This window comes from Choloepus didactylus, chromosome 12 (genome assembly GCF_015220235.1).
Source record: "Choloepus didactylus isolate mChoDid1 chromosome 12, mChoDid1.pri, whole genome shotgun sequence".
NCBI classification, from domain to species: Eukaryota; Metazoa; Chordata; class Mammalia; order Pilosa; family Megalonychidae; genus Choloepus; species Choloepus didactylus.
The window spans coordinates 93224623-93242386 of record NC_051318.1 but is presented as its reverse complement, the minus strand read 5'-3'; the positions used below and the strand labels follow the sequence as shown (position 1 = coordinate 93242386).

The window sequence follows — 17764 nt, the reverse complement described above, 5'->3', positions numbered from 1 at the left end:
AAGAATTTTGAGCAAGACTTATTTTGAAATTATGTCTGATGACAATGCAGAATTGTGAAGTGTCATTAGTATTATACTGAATGATGAATTTTGTAAGAAGTAAAATGAAGTGAAAAAAATTCCTTAGATTAGAACTTGCATATTTGTAAGCAAGAAATAACGTTGCTGAAGATCCAATATTTTGGCCATGTTTTGTTTTTGTGTTTGCACAGTTCTAAACAAAAATATTTGAATCAAACAGAAAATAACTTTGAACATTAACTCAATCACTTAGAATATAAAATTATTATTCTTAACTATTATCTTAGAATTATATATTATCATGGCAAGGATGAACACACACTTGGATAAATAAACATACTTCAGAAGTAGAGTCATGTGGTACATAAATACTCCTATTTTAAAATGCCATTTTATATTGCCATCAAAATTTAGAAATGAATTGAAAATGAAACTATTTTAAATAAAATCAAATACATCATCAAAAAATGTAAATGGATTAATCTCTTTGATCAAGAGGCAGAGATTGGCAGAATGGATAAAAAAGCATGACACAACTATATACATACATATATATATATATATATATATATATATATATATATATATATATATATATTTTACAAGAGATGCACCTTAAATTCAAAAATGTAAGTAGTTTGAGAGTGGAAAGATGGAAAATATATATACCATGCAAATAGTAACCATAGGAGAGCTGGGGTAGCTATACTAATATCAGATAAAATAGGCTTTAAGTAAAAAAATTGTTATGGGGGACATTGTATACTGATAAAGGGGTCAATTTAAGAAGAAATAAAAATTATAAATATATATGCACCTAACAGCAGAGCCCCAAAATATATGAAGTGAGTATTAACAGATTTGAAGGGAAAAATAACCCCAAGTAGGTAGGAAACTGGAAATCAGATAAGAGTGGAAATCAGTGTAGTATAAAATGGACAAATAATATAGAAAGTCAGCAAAGTCAAAATATGGTTTTTTAAAAAGATTAATAAAATTGCTATATCCATAATAAGATGGATTAAGGGAAAAATAGTGAAAACCCAAATAACCAAACTCAGAATAAAAGGGGAAAATCACTGCATTTCTTACAGACATTTAAATAGAAAAGTAGGTGATACAAAGAACAACATTTGCCAATAAATGCAACCTAAATGAAATGGAAAGATTCCTTTAAAAATACAACTTGCCAATATGGACACAAGAAGGAATAAAAATCAGAATAGTCCTGTATCTGTAAAAGTTCAAATTGAAATTTTAATTAAGAGCCTTTACACCAAGAAAGCTCTAGGCACACTGATCTTCAGTTTTGAATTCTATCAAACATTTAAGGGAAGACACGATACCAATATTAAACAAACTCTAAAAAATAGAGAAGAAAACACTTGGCAACTTATTTTTTGATGTCTGCATAATTCATGCCAAAACCAGAGAAGGATGTTTGGGAAAGGAAAATTACAGACCAATATCTTTCATGAAAATCCTGAACAAAATATTAGCTAATTGAATTTGGCAATATTAAAAAAAGTATTTTAAAAAGGACAATATATTATGACCAAGTAGAAAGTTGTTTTTATATATGAAAATCAGTGGTTAGTCTTGACATCTTCTCAATAGATGCAGGAAAAGCACTTGAGAAAATTCAACACCCATTTAAGATAAATTTAAAAAAAAAAAAAGCAAAACTATAACACACTAAGTAAACTAGAATTAAAAGAAAAATATCTTCAATCAAATAAAGCCTTCCATGAAAAATCTGCAGCCAACATCATACATTATGGGCAAAGACTGAAAACCTTCCCCCTAAGATTGGGAGCAAGGCAGAAATATTTTTCCTTTTATTTTTATTCTACATTGTAACAGAGACCTTGCCATTTGTTCTGGTTTTCTAATGTTGCCTTTACCCAAAATACCAGAAATGGATTGGCTTTTATAAAGGCGATTTATTTGGTTACAAAGTTACAGTCTAAAGGCAATTAAGTATCCAAGGTAAGGCATCAACAATAGGGTACCTTCACTGGAGAAAGGCCACTGGAATCCGGAAAACCTCTGTTAGCTGGGAAGGCACATGGCTGGTGTCTGCTTGTTCCCAAGCTGCGTTTCAAAATGGCAATCTCCAAAATATCAGCTTCCAATGGCCATCTTCAAAATGTCGCCATCTTCAAAATGTCTGCCTCAGCTGCAGCAGTGAGTTCCTTCTATCTGAGCTCTTATATAGGGCTCTAGTAAACTCATCAAGGCCAATGCTGACTGGGCGGGGCCATGCCTCCATGGAAATTATCTAATCAAATTTATCACCTACAGTTGGGTAGGTCACATCTCCATGGAAACAACCTAATCCAAAGGTTCCAATTTAATCAACACTAATACGTCTGCCCCCACAAGATTGCATCAAAGAACATGATTTTTTCTGTGGGACATAATATATACAAACCAGTACACCACTGAAATAAGATAAGAAAAAAACGCATAAAAATTGGTGAGGAAGTCATAAAACTGTCTTTATTAGCAGACATGATTATGTATGAAGAAAATCTTAAGGAATCTGCTGGAAAAAAGTCTTCTAGAACAATTAAGTAAATTTAGCATAGTTGTTAAAAACAAAGTCAATATTTTAAAAATCAATAGAGGAGTAATATGAGGGGGCAAAGTTATGGGAGCCATCTAGAATTCTACCTATTGTACCAATAGAGAAACAAAAAAGAACAGAGAATTTGAACAGACCCTTCACAAAGGAAGACATACCAAGGGGCAATAATCACAAGAAAATAAACTCAACATCATTATTCATCAAGGAAATGCAAACTAAAACCACGAGATACCACAGCACACCCATAAGAATGGTTAAAATTAAAAACTCTAATAACATCTCTTTTAGTCTTTTCAAATCACCAAATTTTGATTGCTGACTCATTCCATTTACTGTTTTTTAGTTTGTTAATATTTTGTCTTTATTATTTATATCCTACTTTGGGGGGGGGGTTTCATTTGCTGTTCTTTTTCTAACTTCTTGATATCCATATGTACATTACTGATTTTTTTAAATGCATTTTTTATTGTGAACTTTAACATATATACAAAACAGTGATAACTTTCAAAGTACAATTTATCAAGCACTTAGAGAGTGAATGTCAAAGAATATCATGGGTCACAGTTCCACAGCTTCAGCTATTTTCGTTATTGTAAAATATAACATACATACAGAAAGGTGTTAACTTTCGATGTACAGCTCAACAAGCAGTTATATAGGTAATTTCAAAAATTGTTATGGGTTACAGTTCCACAGTTTCAGTTCTTTCCTTATTATGCAATATACGGTATATACAGAAAGGTAAAGACTTTTAAAGTACAATTCAATGAGTAGCTATAGAGCAAATTTCAAAGGATGTTATAGGTTACAGTTCCACCATGCCATTTACCTCCTTCCATACATGTATATATATAAAGTTTAAGTATTTATAGACCTTCGTGAAATCTTGTTTGTTGCTACCCCTTCCTCTCACTTAATCTCTTTCTCCATCTTCAGGGGTGTCTAGGCAGTGAGCACCCTAACTTGTTCATATTGAAAGGGGGTGTCAACAGTGTGGGGAAGGGGGCTGAGTCTGATTATTGTTCTTAAAGAAGGTGTTGCCTCTGGGTTTGAGGACTTGTCTGGCATAGGAATACTCTGGCAGATTTAAGTTTCTGAGAGATAAAACTTAGTGAGTGAATCTTTTATAGAATCTCATGTAGGGACTTAGGTATTTGGGGACTATTTTTGGCAAGGGCGTGGTATACTGTGGCCATTTGGGATGTCTAGCTGGAGCTTGCGTAAGAGAAACCTCCTGGATAGACCCTCAACTCTATTTGGGATCTCTCAGCCACATGACCTCAGTTTGTTACTCTCCCCTGCCCCTCCTTTGGCCAAGCAGGCATTTTCAATCCCTTGCTGCCAAGGCCACGCTCATTCCTGGAGTCATGTCCCTTGTGGGAGGAAGGTTAATGAATTTATTTGCTGAGTTGGGCTTAGAGAAAGCCTACATCTGAGCAACAAAAGAGATTCCCTGGAGGTGCCTCTTAGGCATAATTATAGGAGGGCTCAGCCTACCATTTACAACCTTAAGTTTCACAAGTTTAAGCCTCACGTTGAGGGCCTGACTTATTAAGCAGTGGGTTCTTAATTTCACTTAATATATATTCTACCCCAAGCTAAACAGTCAGCTTCTTACATTATCTTCACTTAGTTGTACAATCCTCATCAATTTTGCACCTACCAATGTTTGTATTAGTTAGGGTTCTCTAGGGAAACAGAACCAACAGGATATATCTATAAATAGGAGATTTTATAAAAGTGTCTCATGCAACTGGGGGGATGCATGAATTCAAATTCCATAGGGCAGGATGCATGAGTCCAAATTCTGTAGGACAGGGTGCATGAATACAAATTCCATAGGGCAGGCAGCGAGCTGGCAATTCTAATAATGTCTTTGATGAACTCCCCAGGAGAGGCTGGCTAGCTGGCTGAAGAATTCAAGTTCTCTCTCTTCTCCTTTGAAAGTCTTCAACTGATTGGATTAAATCTAGCTGACTGAATTCTCTGATTGCAGGAGACATGCCCTTCATTGTTATAATCAGCCACAGATACAATCAATTGATGATTTAATAAACCAGCCTTCTGGTTTATTTATTAACCAGCCACAAATGCCCTTGCAGTAATGGTTAGGCCAGGCTTGCCTGACCAAAAACTAGGCACCATCACCTGGCCAAGTTGACACATGAACCTAACCATCACAATGTTATTTACAACAAAAGAATCCACCCTGGGGTCACATGCTGTATTTAGCTGTTTTAGTCTCTTTCAAGCTGGTATGTTTCCCTGCTTTCCTTCACTTTCAAGACTTTAAAACTTTTGAAGACTGCCAGCCAGCTATTTTGTTGAATACCCATTAGTTTGGGTTTGCACCTTTGGTAGAAATATCTCAAAAGCAATGTAGTGTTTTTCTCATCATACATACCAGGTGGTGCACAATTTCAGTTTATCCCATTACTGATGATGTCCACTTTGATTACTTGTTTAAGGCTTCTCCACTATGACTCTTTTCCCATTTGTATTGAGTAAGTATACTGTGATAACTTTTATCCTTTGCAAACATCCTATTTCTCATCAAACTTTCAATTTATTCATTTATTTACTTGCATCACTATTTTAGTCAGTGAGTTCAATCTGTTATATAATTATTTATTTTTATCCTCAGATTTCCCCAGATTTCACTAGAAACCCATTTAAGTTGGTTTCTGTACCTTTTAACATATCTCCATTGTTCTCCCAGGCTTATATTGTACTTTTCCTGTCCCAGCCCTGGAATCTGCCATTTCTCCAAGGACCTCTGGTTATTTTTGGTGGTGAAGCCAAGATCTGGCACTAGGTGTGCTCCTTGCTATTGGGTATCCCAGATTCTTTCAGTGGGCAAAGCTAGTTGATATATGCACACACATACACAAACACACACAAACACACACAGAGAGATAACAGATATAGCTTTACCCTTGTATCTATCTATCTATCTATCTATCTATCTATCTATCTATCTATATAAAACTGTGGTTTCATACTGGCAGTCTGCATTCTGAAACGAGTGAGTAAGCTGGCTGGAAGACCCACAGCCACGCGGCGGTCTGGGGAAGCCAGGGTTTGGCGTTTGGAGACGACGGGCTCTTTTGAAAAAAAAAAAAAAAGGGAAAAACCCAGGAGTGGCTGCAGTTGCGACAGTGGGAATCACGCAGTAAAACACAGCAAGAGGGGGCTGGGCCGGCCTCTCAGTGTCTGGCCTGGAAGATAACCCGCTGCAGATACCCTTGGGGCCGGGGAAATGGAGGGGAGAGCTGGAACCAGAAAGAAACCCCGCAGCTGGCAGCTCGCTCCCGGGAGGGCTGGATAAACTCCTGCCCAGGGCCGTGCCCACAGCCCAGAGCCCCGCCAGTTGTCCTGGAGCTGGGAAGGAAGAACTGTGTGAGGAGGGGGGTGTGGAGACGCCCCGTTCAGCCATGTTTGCATCAGGCTGAAAGTGCCCCTCCATGGCCTGGTGGCCCAGGGCTTCCCTTGAGGGACAGCGCACACTGATGACGTAGCACGGCATTCTCTCGGCAGAGGCCCTGGAGGATCGCAGCTGGGAGGTGGGACCCGCTCGGAGAACCCAGGGACACTATGCCAAGTCTGGTGGTTTGTGGGACAGCGAGAGAGAGAGTCTGGGGCTGAACTGAAATGAAGGCTTAGACTCTTGCGGCAGCCTTGAATCTCCAGGAACCTGGGGGATTTGAATATTAAAACTGTCCTTCCTCCCTGGCCATCCATACACACGCCCCACATTCAGAGCGGATGGCTCCAGCAACACATCCAAACTGAGTTCTCCAGCAGAACCCCACAAGAATCATTTCCCCACACACTGCGGGGACAAGGTGGAGAACTGACTTGAGGAGTATAGGTGACTCACAGATGCCATCTGCTGGTTACTTAGAGAAAGTGTACGCCACCAAACTGTGTTTCTGAAAAATTAGATTGGTATTTATTTTTACAACTTGAAAGAACCCTATCAAGCAAAGCAAATGCCAAGAGGCCAAAAACAACAGAGACTCTTAATGCATATGATAAAACCAGACGATATGGAGAATCCAACTCCAAACACACAAATCACGATATCTGAAGAGACACAGTACCTGGCAAAATTAATCAAAGAACTAAAATCAAGGAATGAAAACATGGCAAAGGATTTAAAGGACATCAAGAAGACCATGGCCCAGGATATAAGCTACATAAAGAAGACTCTAGAAGAGCATAAAGAAGACATTGCAAGAGTAAATTAAAAAATAGAAGATCTTATGGAAATAAAAGAAACTGTTGGCCAAATTAAAAAGACTCTGGATACTCATAATACAAGACTAGAGGAAGCTGAACAACATCTCAATGTCCTAGAAGTCCACAGAACAGAAAATGAAAAAACAAAAGAAAGAATGGAGAAAAAAATCGAAAAAAATCTAAATGGATCTCAGGGATATGACAGATAAAATAAAACGTCCAAACTTAAGACTCATTGGTGTCCCAGAAGGGGAAGAGAAGGGTAAAGGTCTAGAAAGAGTATTCAAAGAAATTGTTGGGGAAAACTTCCCAAACCTGCTACACAATATAAATACACAAAGTATAAATGCCCAGCGAACTCCAAATAGAATAAATCCAAATAAACCCACTCCAAGACATATTCTGATCAGAATCTAAAATAGTGAAGAGAAAGAGCAAGTTCTGAAAGCAGCAAGAGAAAAGCAATTCACCACAAACAAAGGAAACAACATAAGACTAAGTAGTGACTACTCAGCAGCCACCATGGAGGCGAGAAGGCAGTGGCATGACATATTTAAAATTCTGAGAGAGAAAAATTTCCAACCAAGAATACTTTATCCAGCAAAACTCTTCTTCAAATTTGAGGGAGAGCTTAAATTTTTCACAGACAAACAAATGCTGAGAGACTCTGCCAGTGAAAGACCTGCCCTGCTTCAGATACTAAAGAGAGCCCTACCAACAGAGAAACAAAGAAAAGAGAAAGAGATATAGAGAATTTTAACAGACATATATAGTACCTTACATCCCAAATCACCAGGACACTCATTTTTCTCTAGTGATCACGGATCTTTCTCCAGAAGGGACCATAAGCTGGGACATAAAACAAGCCTCAAGAAATTAAAAAAAAAAAAAAAAATTGAATATACTCAAAACACATTCTCCAACCACAGCGGAATACAAATAGAAGTCAATAATTTTTTGAACTGTAACTCCACTATTTACTTCCTACATGATATAAAATACACAAACTCTAATGACAAATCAGTGGTTTTGAACTCAATGTAAAATATGTAATTTTAGACAGCTATATAAAGGTGGGGGAATGGAGGAATATAGGAACATAGTTTATGTGTCCTTTTGAAATGAAGGTGGTATCAAAGAAAAACAAGATTGTTATAAATTTAAGAGGTTAATTTTAAGCTCCACAGTAAACACAAAGAAATTATCAGAGAATATAACCATAGAGATGAAAAGTAGAGTATGGGTTAAGAGAAATGGGGGAAGGGGCAATGGGGAGTTAAGAAATGAGTGTAGGGTTGCTGTTTGAGGTTAAGGGAAATTTCTAATAATGGATGGTGGGAAAGAGCATTACAACATTCTAAATGTGATTAATCCCACTAATGGAAGGCTAGGGAGGGGGTGGAATGGGAAGATTTAGGCTGTATATATGTTTCCGCAACTGAAAAAAAAAAAAAAAAAGACAATCTAAATAGATGACAATTGAATGCCAAGGATGAACTTGGATGGGATTGGAGGATGGAGGACAGGTGGCTCAAAGGGACACAGTTGAGATGTAAGGAAAAGGAAATATAGAATGTAAGCTTTGTATCATTGTTGAATCTCTTGTACTTCATAGCTGCGCTTAATGGGATTGCATAAAAGAATGTTCTTGTTCATGGGAAGTGTATATGTGAATTATAGTGTATGTTCAAGGATGTGTGCAGCTAGCTCTCATATGTTCAGAAGACAGAGCCATAGATGATGGATGATAGATAGGGAGGGAGGGAGGGAAAGAAATAGCGATGTGACAGCATGTTAAAGTTGGTGGATTGAGCTGTTGGGGGAGGGGGGTCAGGGTATGATGGAATTCTGTGTATGGGGTTAGTATTGGTTTTTGGAACTGTTTCTATAACTTTGAATTTATTTCAAAATTAAAAAAAAATTAAAAAAAACAACTGTGGTTTCATACTAATGCATTTAATTCTAATTTAACACTGCTGGGGGCATTCCTTTTCCTGGTTATGATTCCTACTCCATTCTCCACCAGTGAGAAATCTAGTTTCCATTATATTTAATATATTTACTTATGTAATCAATACCCATATATGATCAATATTCTTTCTTTTGCTGTCCTCCCCTCACCTATGTGTACTCCCTCCTTTCCTTGCCTGAGATCTGAGCCACTCCCCTAATTTTGATGCCCTTGTCACCCTGCTTGGACTCTGTCACCATACACTGGAGTGTCCTCATGGATGAATGTCTTCCTTATCCTACTCAGGCTCTAACTGATTGTGCCAAGCCAATCCTGCCATGCTGACGTGGATGCATTTTGTTTTGCTTGAATTTAAGATTTGCTCTTTGGCTTTGATTTTAAGCAGTTTTGCTCTGATATGTTTAGGTGCAGTTTTCTTTGCATTTATCCTCCTGTAGTTCATAGCCCTTCTTGAACCTATGGTTTTATATCTAATCAATTCTAGCAAATTTTTGGCAGTATCTCTTCATACATTGTTCCTGCCCCCGTTTTTGTATCCTCTTCTAAGCGGGCTCCAGTTACATTTATCTTAGATCTTTTCATTTTGTTCCATATGTCTCCTACTTTCTTTTCTTTAATTTCTATCCCTTTCATTCTCATGCTTTATTCCAAGTATTTTCTTTCTTTATCTAAATACTAGTTCAATAATTCTCTCTTCAGCTTTGTCTAATCTGCTGTTAAACCCTTTACCAGGTTCTTAATTTTGGTTATTTTCTTTTTATAATTTAAATTTTTTTGTTTAATAGTTTTAATTTTTCTACTTTAAATTCTTTCTCTTGTCATTTAATTTTTGAGCATATTAATCACAGTTTAAAAAAAAAACTGTGTATCACTAAATCCAGTATCTGAGTTTTCTGTGGGTTGCTTCTATGATCTATCATTTCTCTTGGTTTTTGTTCAGTTATTGTCTTTTTGCATGCCTTTTTAATTTTTATTGCTGTGACAGGGGTTGTATAGATAACCTGAGGCCATTAACGTGTTATCTTCCTCCAGAAAATTGTTATTTTTGCTTCTAGAAGACAGAGAAGCTAGGGAAAGCTCACCTTAACCCAGTCAGAGAAAAGTCTGATTTAAAGCAGGGCTTCAGTCTTTATAAGGGCTTTCCTGTTCACCTTTTCCATTAGGGTGGTAGGCTTTCATACATCTGGTAGATAGTCTGAGGCCCTCCTCCTTGGCAAGCCCTGAACTCCAATTTTTGTCTCCCCAACCCCATGAGATTAGCTCTAGTACTCAGCTTCTCAACCAGAGTTTTAGAAAAGGGAAATGCTGTGTGGGGAAAATAGCACCAACTCTCATGCTTATCACCCTAGGATTCCCTTCTCTCTGGAATTCCAGCCCACAAAGTCCTTGGTAATTCCCCAAGTCCTTGTTGTTGCCATTGTTTTATTCCTTTTTATTCAGATTATCGGGTCTGTTCTAGTTTGCTAATGCTGCTGGAATGCAAAACACCAGAAATGGATTGGATTTTATAAAGGGGGTTTATTTGGTTACACAGTTACAGTCTTAAGGCCATAAAGTGTCCAAGGTAACACATCAGCAATCGGGTACCTTCACTGGAAGATGGCCAATGGTGTCCGGAAAACCTCTGTTAGCTGGTAAGGCACGTGGCTGGCATCTGGCTGCAGAGTTCTAGTTTCAAAATGGCTTTGTCCCAGGACAGTCCTCTCTAGGCTGCAGTTCCTCAAAAATGTCACTTTTAATTGCACTTGGGGTATTTGTCCTCTCTTAGCTTCTCCAGAGTAAGAGTCTGCTTTCAATGGCCGTCTTCAAACTGTCTCTGATCTGCAGCTCCTGTGCTTTCTTCAAAGTGTCCCTCTTGGCTGTAGCTCCTCTTCAAAACGTCCCTCACAGCTGCACTGAGTTCCCTCTGTTTGTCAGCCCATTTATATGGCTCCACTGATCAAGGCCCACCCTCAATGGGTGGGGCCATGCCTCCATGGAAGTATTTCATCAGAGTTATCACCTACAGTTGGGTGGGGTGCATCTCCATGCAAATCTAATCAACACTGATAACATCTGCCCACACAAGATTACATCAAAGATAACGGCATTTGGGGGGGACATAATACATTCAAACTGGCACAAGGTCTTAAAGTGAATTACTTTAAATTAGAGGATGGCAAACTTTTTCTTTAAAAGGCTAAATAGTAAAATCTTCAGCCTTGAGGACCACACATTTTCTGTCACAACTACTCAACTCTGTGGTAGAGGGCAATTTAAAATACCTAAAAATTTGAACATGGCTGTGCTCCAATAAAACTTTATTTACAAAAACAGGTGGAGGCCATAGTTTGCTGACCCTTGCTTTAAATGGAGGAGAATACGGCTTTGAATGAATCAGAGAAAAGGTTCATTTCCTGACATTAGTATCATTTTTTTAAAAAATTGACCCAGGAGCATAATGCTGAACTCTGAGGGTAATATAAAAGAATTAAAAGTCATAAATCCTGACATCTTAGGGGATTATTAAAGAAAGAGGATTTATATGAACATGACTTTTACACCAAAAATATACCAATTAGTATAATACAGACTCAGTGCATTTATAAAGGTTGCCAGTAAAATTCAAGAGTCTGAGAAAGCTTCCACATTCTCAGTGCTCTTTATTCTTCACATCCCTTTCATGATAACCCATGGAAAACAGGTCTTATGGTTATACAGGAAGAGAGAGGCTCCAGGGTACCTGAGGTGGTAGGCCTTACGGTGTTTCCAAGGTGAAGGTCCCTGGGGTTCCATGGGGCAAAGTGAAGGTCCTAGATAGTCACTCATTCTGCTAACCTTTATTAAGAGCCCACTGAGTACCGTGAGTAACTTGTATATCCCACTATGCATCAGCAAGCAAACCAGACAAAATGCCTATGTCACAGAGCTTATACTTGAGTGGGGTGAGTTAGGTCATACACACACACACATACAGAGTATGTCTGACATTGGTAAGAGTTATGAAGAATAATAAAGCAAATGAAAGGGACAAAGAGCCATAGCCCTGGCTTGAGCAGTGGCTCTTTTTGATAGGTTGGTCAGGAAAGGCCTCTCTGGTTCGATGACTTCTGAGCAGACAGCTGACTTTAAGCAGGTGGCTAAATGAAATGAGAAGATTATTCATGGGAATAGACAGAGGAAGAGTTCTCTAGGCAGAAGGCAATGTTGAGGTACTTATGATCTGGGCACACTAAATGGAATGATTAGAGCCTGTAGCAAACAAATTTCTGCTACATAATTTAGCATACCACTAGTTCTGCAGAGAAGAGAAAAAATGTTTTACAACAAGGAGCAAGGAGAAAAAGCAGCTGCTTTTGTCTACTCCTAATATACAGATATTTACAAATATTAATACCTTAATAACAGGTCAGTGTTGAACCCAGTCCTGTTAATTCTGAGGTTTTTAGTTTTACAAAGTCCAGGCCTCACATAATGCATTGGCAACCATGGGCCCCTTTACTCCATGCTGAGGCTGAGGGCTGATCCTCTAGCATGGGAGTTCCTTGGCTCATTTAGCTGATCTACTGAGTCCAGGATCCTTAAAAACAAAACTTCTTACTTTACTGGAACATTAGTGATACTGGAGGCCACCAGACATGAGTTTTCCTCAATCTGAAACTGGCAAATTTGAGCAAGAAGTTATAGATAGATGTTAGATTAATAGATAGATAATAAAAGAAATCTAGGCAGAGACATGAAAAATATAAAGCCTAAAAGAGGTAATTAAATATAAAAGATTAAATTACTGAATATTACAGTGGGCATTCAATAGATGTTTGCTCGTTATTAATTGAAATAATGTCTGCCATAAACATTATAATACATAATACATACATAAATAATACATACGTAAATACTTAGCAATGTGTCTATTTTGTTTTTATCCTTCATATATTGACCATATATATTAATAATCAATATCAACTATTGATTCAGGCCAAAAGAATCAAGAATGAGCACAGACTTGTTACTGTATTGTGCCAAGCATTTTCATTCAGATTATGTGGTTTCTTTTTTACTGTTGTATAAAATATTTTGTGCATTATTAGTAATTAATACCTTACTCCTTGTCAATTTCTTTTAGGGCTTTTTCCTCCTGAATTGCCCAGACTTAACACCTTTGGCTTACCAATTGATGTATCTTAATTTGTCATTTAATGATATACGTTACTTTCCCACAGAAGTGAGTCCATTTTATTATTGTATATATTGCTAGAATTTCTAATTGTGAATAATAATTATAACAAAAAGTAAATATCTTATGATGTCCTGGATTTACTACAAAGTAAATACATTTTGGATGGCATCCAGAAAGGCTTATTTTCAGAAGTGTTAAAAGTATAGTACATCTTTCTTAGAAAGTTCCATGACATGATTCTCAAAGACTGTCTTGCAGTCAGGCTTTCAAATGTGTTCTCATAATTGGACAATATATATTAAAAAATTCATTTAGTCTTCTAACACTAGATAAAGCCTAAAATAAACCTTATCCATATGCAAATCATAAACTTTAAAAACAATATTAGTGACCAAGTAATATAACATATTTAAATCACTGTAGTCTGAAATAAAATATTCTGCTTAATAAAATGTATCAATAGTCAGTTATAATGAGCCACTAAGAATATTTACAGATGATTGTGTTTTCAAAGGTTTTAGTCATTGCTTTATCAGTCTCTGTGTGATTGGTTGTTTTGTGAATTGTCTTTTAGAGTATTGGATTTTGGTGAACTGATATTTAGCAATTGACTTGTCTCCTATTTCAAGCATATAGTATTGAAAACATATTCACCATTCTGTCTCTATAATATTGCATTTTTATTTTCACTAAGAAGACTTGCTTTTTCTTTTCCAACACATAACAGTTTTATTAACTTGATTAGGACAAACTGACAAGAATTCCCAAGGAATATAGGGATCTTAATTCTTCATGTTAATTTTTAAATGTAATTTTATTGAGTTATATGCACACAACCTTACAAACCATCCGAAGTACAGAGTCGGTGGCTCACAGTATCTTCACATAGTTGTGCATACCATGTTAATCTCTCCTTTCTTCCAAATGGAAAGAGACAAGGCTTGTGTATCTGTCAAAGAATAGTCCATCCACTTTAAAAAGTATGTAAGATATTCAGATATCTTTTAATACAGAATTTTTTTATTAGAGTATAAATTGCTCATTTTTAAAGAGTGATGGAAATTGGTAGAACTTGCCTTTGAAAATGCAGATATATGTTGTATAGTTGTATATAAAATATTCCAAAAGAGAATAGTAATATCCACGCTTAGAAGGCCTGGACTTGGGGTGGGCTGATAAAGAGATAGAAATTTTTTAAAAGAACCAAATTCTGGTGTTCTAAAGTCCAATTACTGAAATGAAAATTTCATTAGAGAGGCCCAACAATAGACGTGAGCTGGCAGAAGAAAGAATACATGAACTAAGAGATATAGCAATAGAGATGATGCAGTCACAAGGATAGAGAGGAAAAAGAATAAAGAAAAATGAGCAAAGCCTCATAGCAGTGTGTTAAGTGCACCAAATATGTGCAATGAGTATCGGGAAGAGGAGAAAGAGAGAAAGCAGAAAAAATATTCATGGAAACAATGACTGAAAACTCCAAATATGATGTAAAACATTAATCTACATATCCAAGAAGCAGAATGAAGAAGCAGTTAGAGATCCACACGCAGCCATATCATAGTAAAAATGCTGAAACACAAAGAGAAAGTCTTGAAAGCAACAAAAGAAAAATGACTCATCAAGGACAATGGAAACAATGGAGGCCAGAAAGCAGTGGGAGAACATTTCAAAGTGCTAAAAGAAAAAAAAAAAAAACTAACCAAGAATCTTAAAACTGTATTTCAAAAATGAAAGTAAGACATTCACAGATAAACAAAAACTGAGAATTTACTGTAGCAGATCCACCTTACAGGAAATGCTAAACAAAGTTCCTCAGGCTAAAAGCAAGTGACCACAGACAGTAATTCAAATCCACTTAAAAAACAAGAGTGCTAGTAAAAGTAACTATGCTGGTAATTTTCAAAGACAGCCTAATTGCATTTTTCTCCTCCTTTCTTCTCTTAACTACTTTAAAAAGCAATTGTATAAAATAATATGAACATAATTGTATTGTTGGCCCTAAACATATAAAAGTGTAGTAAATTTGACAGTAACAGCACCAAAGAAGTGGATGGGAACAAAGAAAATGCTACCAGATAGTAACTCAAATTCACAGAAAGAAATGAAAAGAACCAGAAATGGTAAGTAAGAAAGTTAATAAAACAAACCCTCTAAATATATGTTTGCTTTCCTTATTCCTCTAAGCTTCTTTAAAAGACATAAAATAATATATGGTGATAATTCTAACAATATATTGTGCAGTTTATAACATTTATGGTTGTAATATGTATAATAATGATAGTGCAGTAAAGGAGAAGAGGGAATAGAGCTATATAGGAATAGCATTTCTACATCTCATTGGGCTTAAGTTACTAGAAATCTGAAATAGATTCTGATAACTTAAAATGTATAAGATGACTCATAAAGCATCAACTAAGAAATTAACTTTTAAAATTTAGTGAAAAAAATCAATAATGCTACACTAGAAAATATTCACTTGGTGCACAAGAAGTTAGTAAAAGAAGGAACAAAAGGACATGAGACATATAAAAAACAAAAAAAAAAGAGCAAATATAAATCCAACCATATTAATAATAATAATCCAATCCAAAGACCCAGATTGTCAGAATGGAAAAGAAACAAGCTACAACAATATGCTATCTACAAGAGACACCCTGAAGATTGAAAGATAAGAAAGAAGTTGAAAGTAAAAGAGTGGGAAAAGATGTATCATGAAAGAGCAATGGAGTGGCTATACTAATATTGAATAAAATAGATTTTAAAATAAAAAAAAGTTACTATAGAAAAAGAAGGACATTTTATGATGAAAGAGTCATTCATCAAGAAGCTGTAACAATAATAAACATATATGTACATAACAACAAGTCACAAAGTACATGAAGTAAAATCAGAATTAAAGGGAGAAATAGACAATTCAACAATAATATCTGGATGCTTCAGTACCCCTTCTTTCCCTAATACACAGACAAACAAGACAGGAAATCAACAGGGAAATAGAAGACTTGACCAACACTGTAAGTCATATAGTTCTAATAGACATCTTTAGAATACTCCAGCCAATAACAGCAGAGAACACATTATTTTTCAAGTGCACATGGAGCATTTTTCAGGATAAACAATATGTTAGACACAAAACAAGTCTTAAGAAATTTAAAAGAATTGAAATCATATGAAGTACATTTTTTTACTACAATGGAATGAAATTAGAAATCAATTAACTGAAAGAAATTTAGAAATTCACAGATATATGGAAATTAATGCGCCTCTAAATACCCAATAGGCCAAAGAAGAAATCAAAAGGAAAATTAGAAAATACTTTGAGATGAATGAAATTATAAATATAACATACCAAAATGTATGAGATGCAGCTAGGGCAGTTCTCGGAGGGAAATTTATAGCTGTAAATGCCTATATTAAAAAAGACAAAAGAGGACTGTGGGAAAATGGCAGAGTAGAAAGCTCTAAAAAAACAGTACGTCCACCAAAACAACTATTGAACTGGCAGAAACGGAGTCAACTATTTTGTAACTCCAGAGTCTAGTGGAAAACTGTGTAGCATCAAAGGAAGAGTGGGAAGAAGAGGCTGGTAAATTGTAGAAATACCAATGAATTTCGCCCTCCCTGTGGTAGCTGCCATGCCCCCTACCCCAGCCCCATGGCAGGCAGCAGTGAGGACTGCACTTCAGGCTCCTGGTACACCTTGCTGGCACCAGGGTGGAATATAATACCTAGTCCTCTAAACTCTGGTACTGTTGTGGTCTGACCAGTGAAATCCCTGCTTTTGATCATCTACATCAGATCACTGGGGACTGGCTCTGGGGGTAGCCACTGTTCCAGCCCTCCTCAGGCAAAATCAGCAGAGGAATCCTAAAGAAAGCAACCTTCCTCAAAATTATGGAAAAGAGTTACAGGGCTGTATCAGCTAGGCAAGTGCTGAATCAGGAAAAGCCCTTCAAAAGCCATAGAAAAGCCTCCTGGCACCCTTGCTGGCCCTTCCCAACCTCTCCCCACCCTCAACACAGGGTGGAGCCAGCTTTTGCTCCCACTGTGGGTCCTTGACCCTGTTCCAGAGGAAGCAGATTAATCCCTATGCACATGTTGGGGTGCTTGTGTGTCAGTGCCTTCTATCAGGGGGAAGGCTGAAAAACTGAACAAGGAAATGTGTCTTGGGTTCACCCTCCTAGAATTTATCTCGAAGGCAGAGAAGCACATTGCAGACATTAGAGCAGTGTTGAGAAATAATTAAGTTGAAGTGGCCTGGGGCAAAGGACAACATGCATCAGGTCACACAAGAGAGCACCCAGGAGGGGCTGAAAGTCTATTTCAAAAGGAGTCAAGGGAACATTCTTTTGAACTCATGTAACTATAAATAGGGACATTCCTAAGGCCATTAGCAAGGACAAGCCCAGGAAAAGAAGCAGGCTCCATGGCTCCACACAGACTCAGATAAGACAGACGGGACCCTGCAGTTCACATTTACCTGGGGTAACTAGATGAATATCAGACAAAATAGACTTTAAGTCAAGAACTGTTACGCGTGACAAAGATGGTCATTATATAAGGATAAAGGGGCCAATGCAACAAGAAGATATAACAATTATAAAAATATATGCACATAGCAGTACAGTCTCAAAACATATGAAACAAATACAGATTTGAAGGTAGAAACAGATAGTTTTACATTAATACACCAATTTCAGTAATGGATAGAACATCTAAACAGAAGATCAATAAGGAAATACAACATTTGACCAATACTCTAAACCAACTAGACCTA

At 36.8% G+C, this 17764-nt stretch overlaps 1 protein-coding gene across 1 annotated transcript in view; it reads left to right on the top strand.

The window, feature by feature from the left end:
* The window catches only part of LRRC63 (leucine rich repeat containing 63), a 54409-nt gene that overhangs the window by 18147 nt on the left and 18498 nt on the right, over nt 1-17764 (top strand). Inside the window, exon 6 of the mRNA XM_037800206.1 lies at nt 12931-13029. Within this exon, the coding sequence (XP_037656134.1) occupies nt 12931-13029 (99 nt within the window). The remainder of the gene's footprint in view (nt 1-12930; nt 13030-17764) is intronic.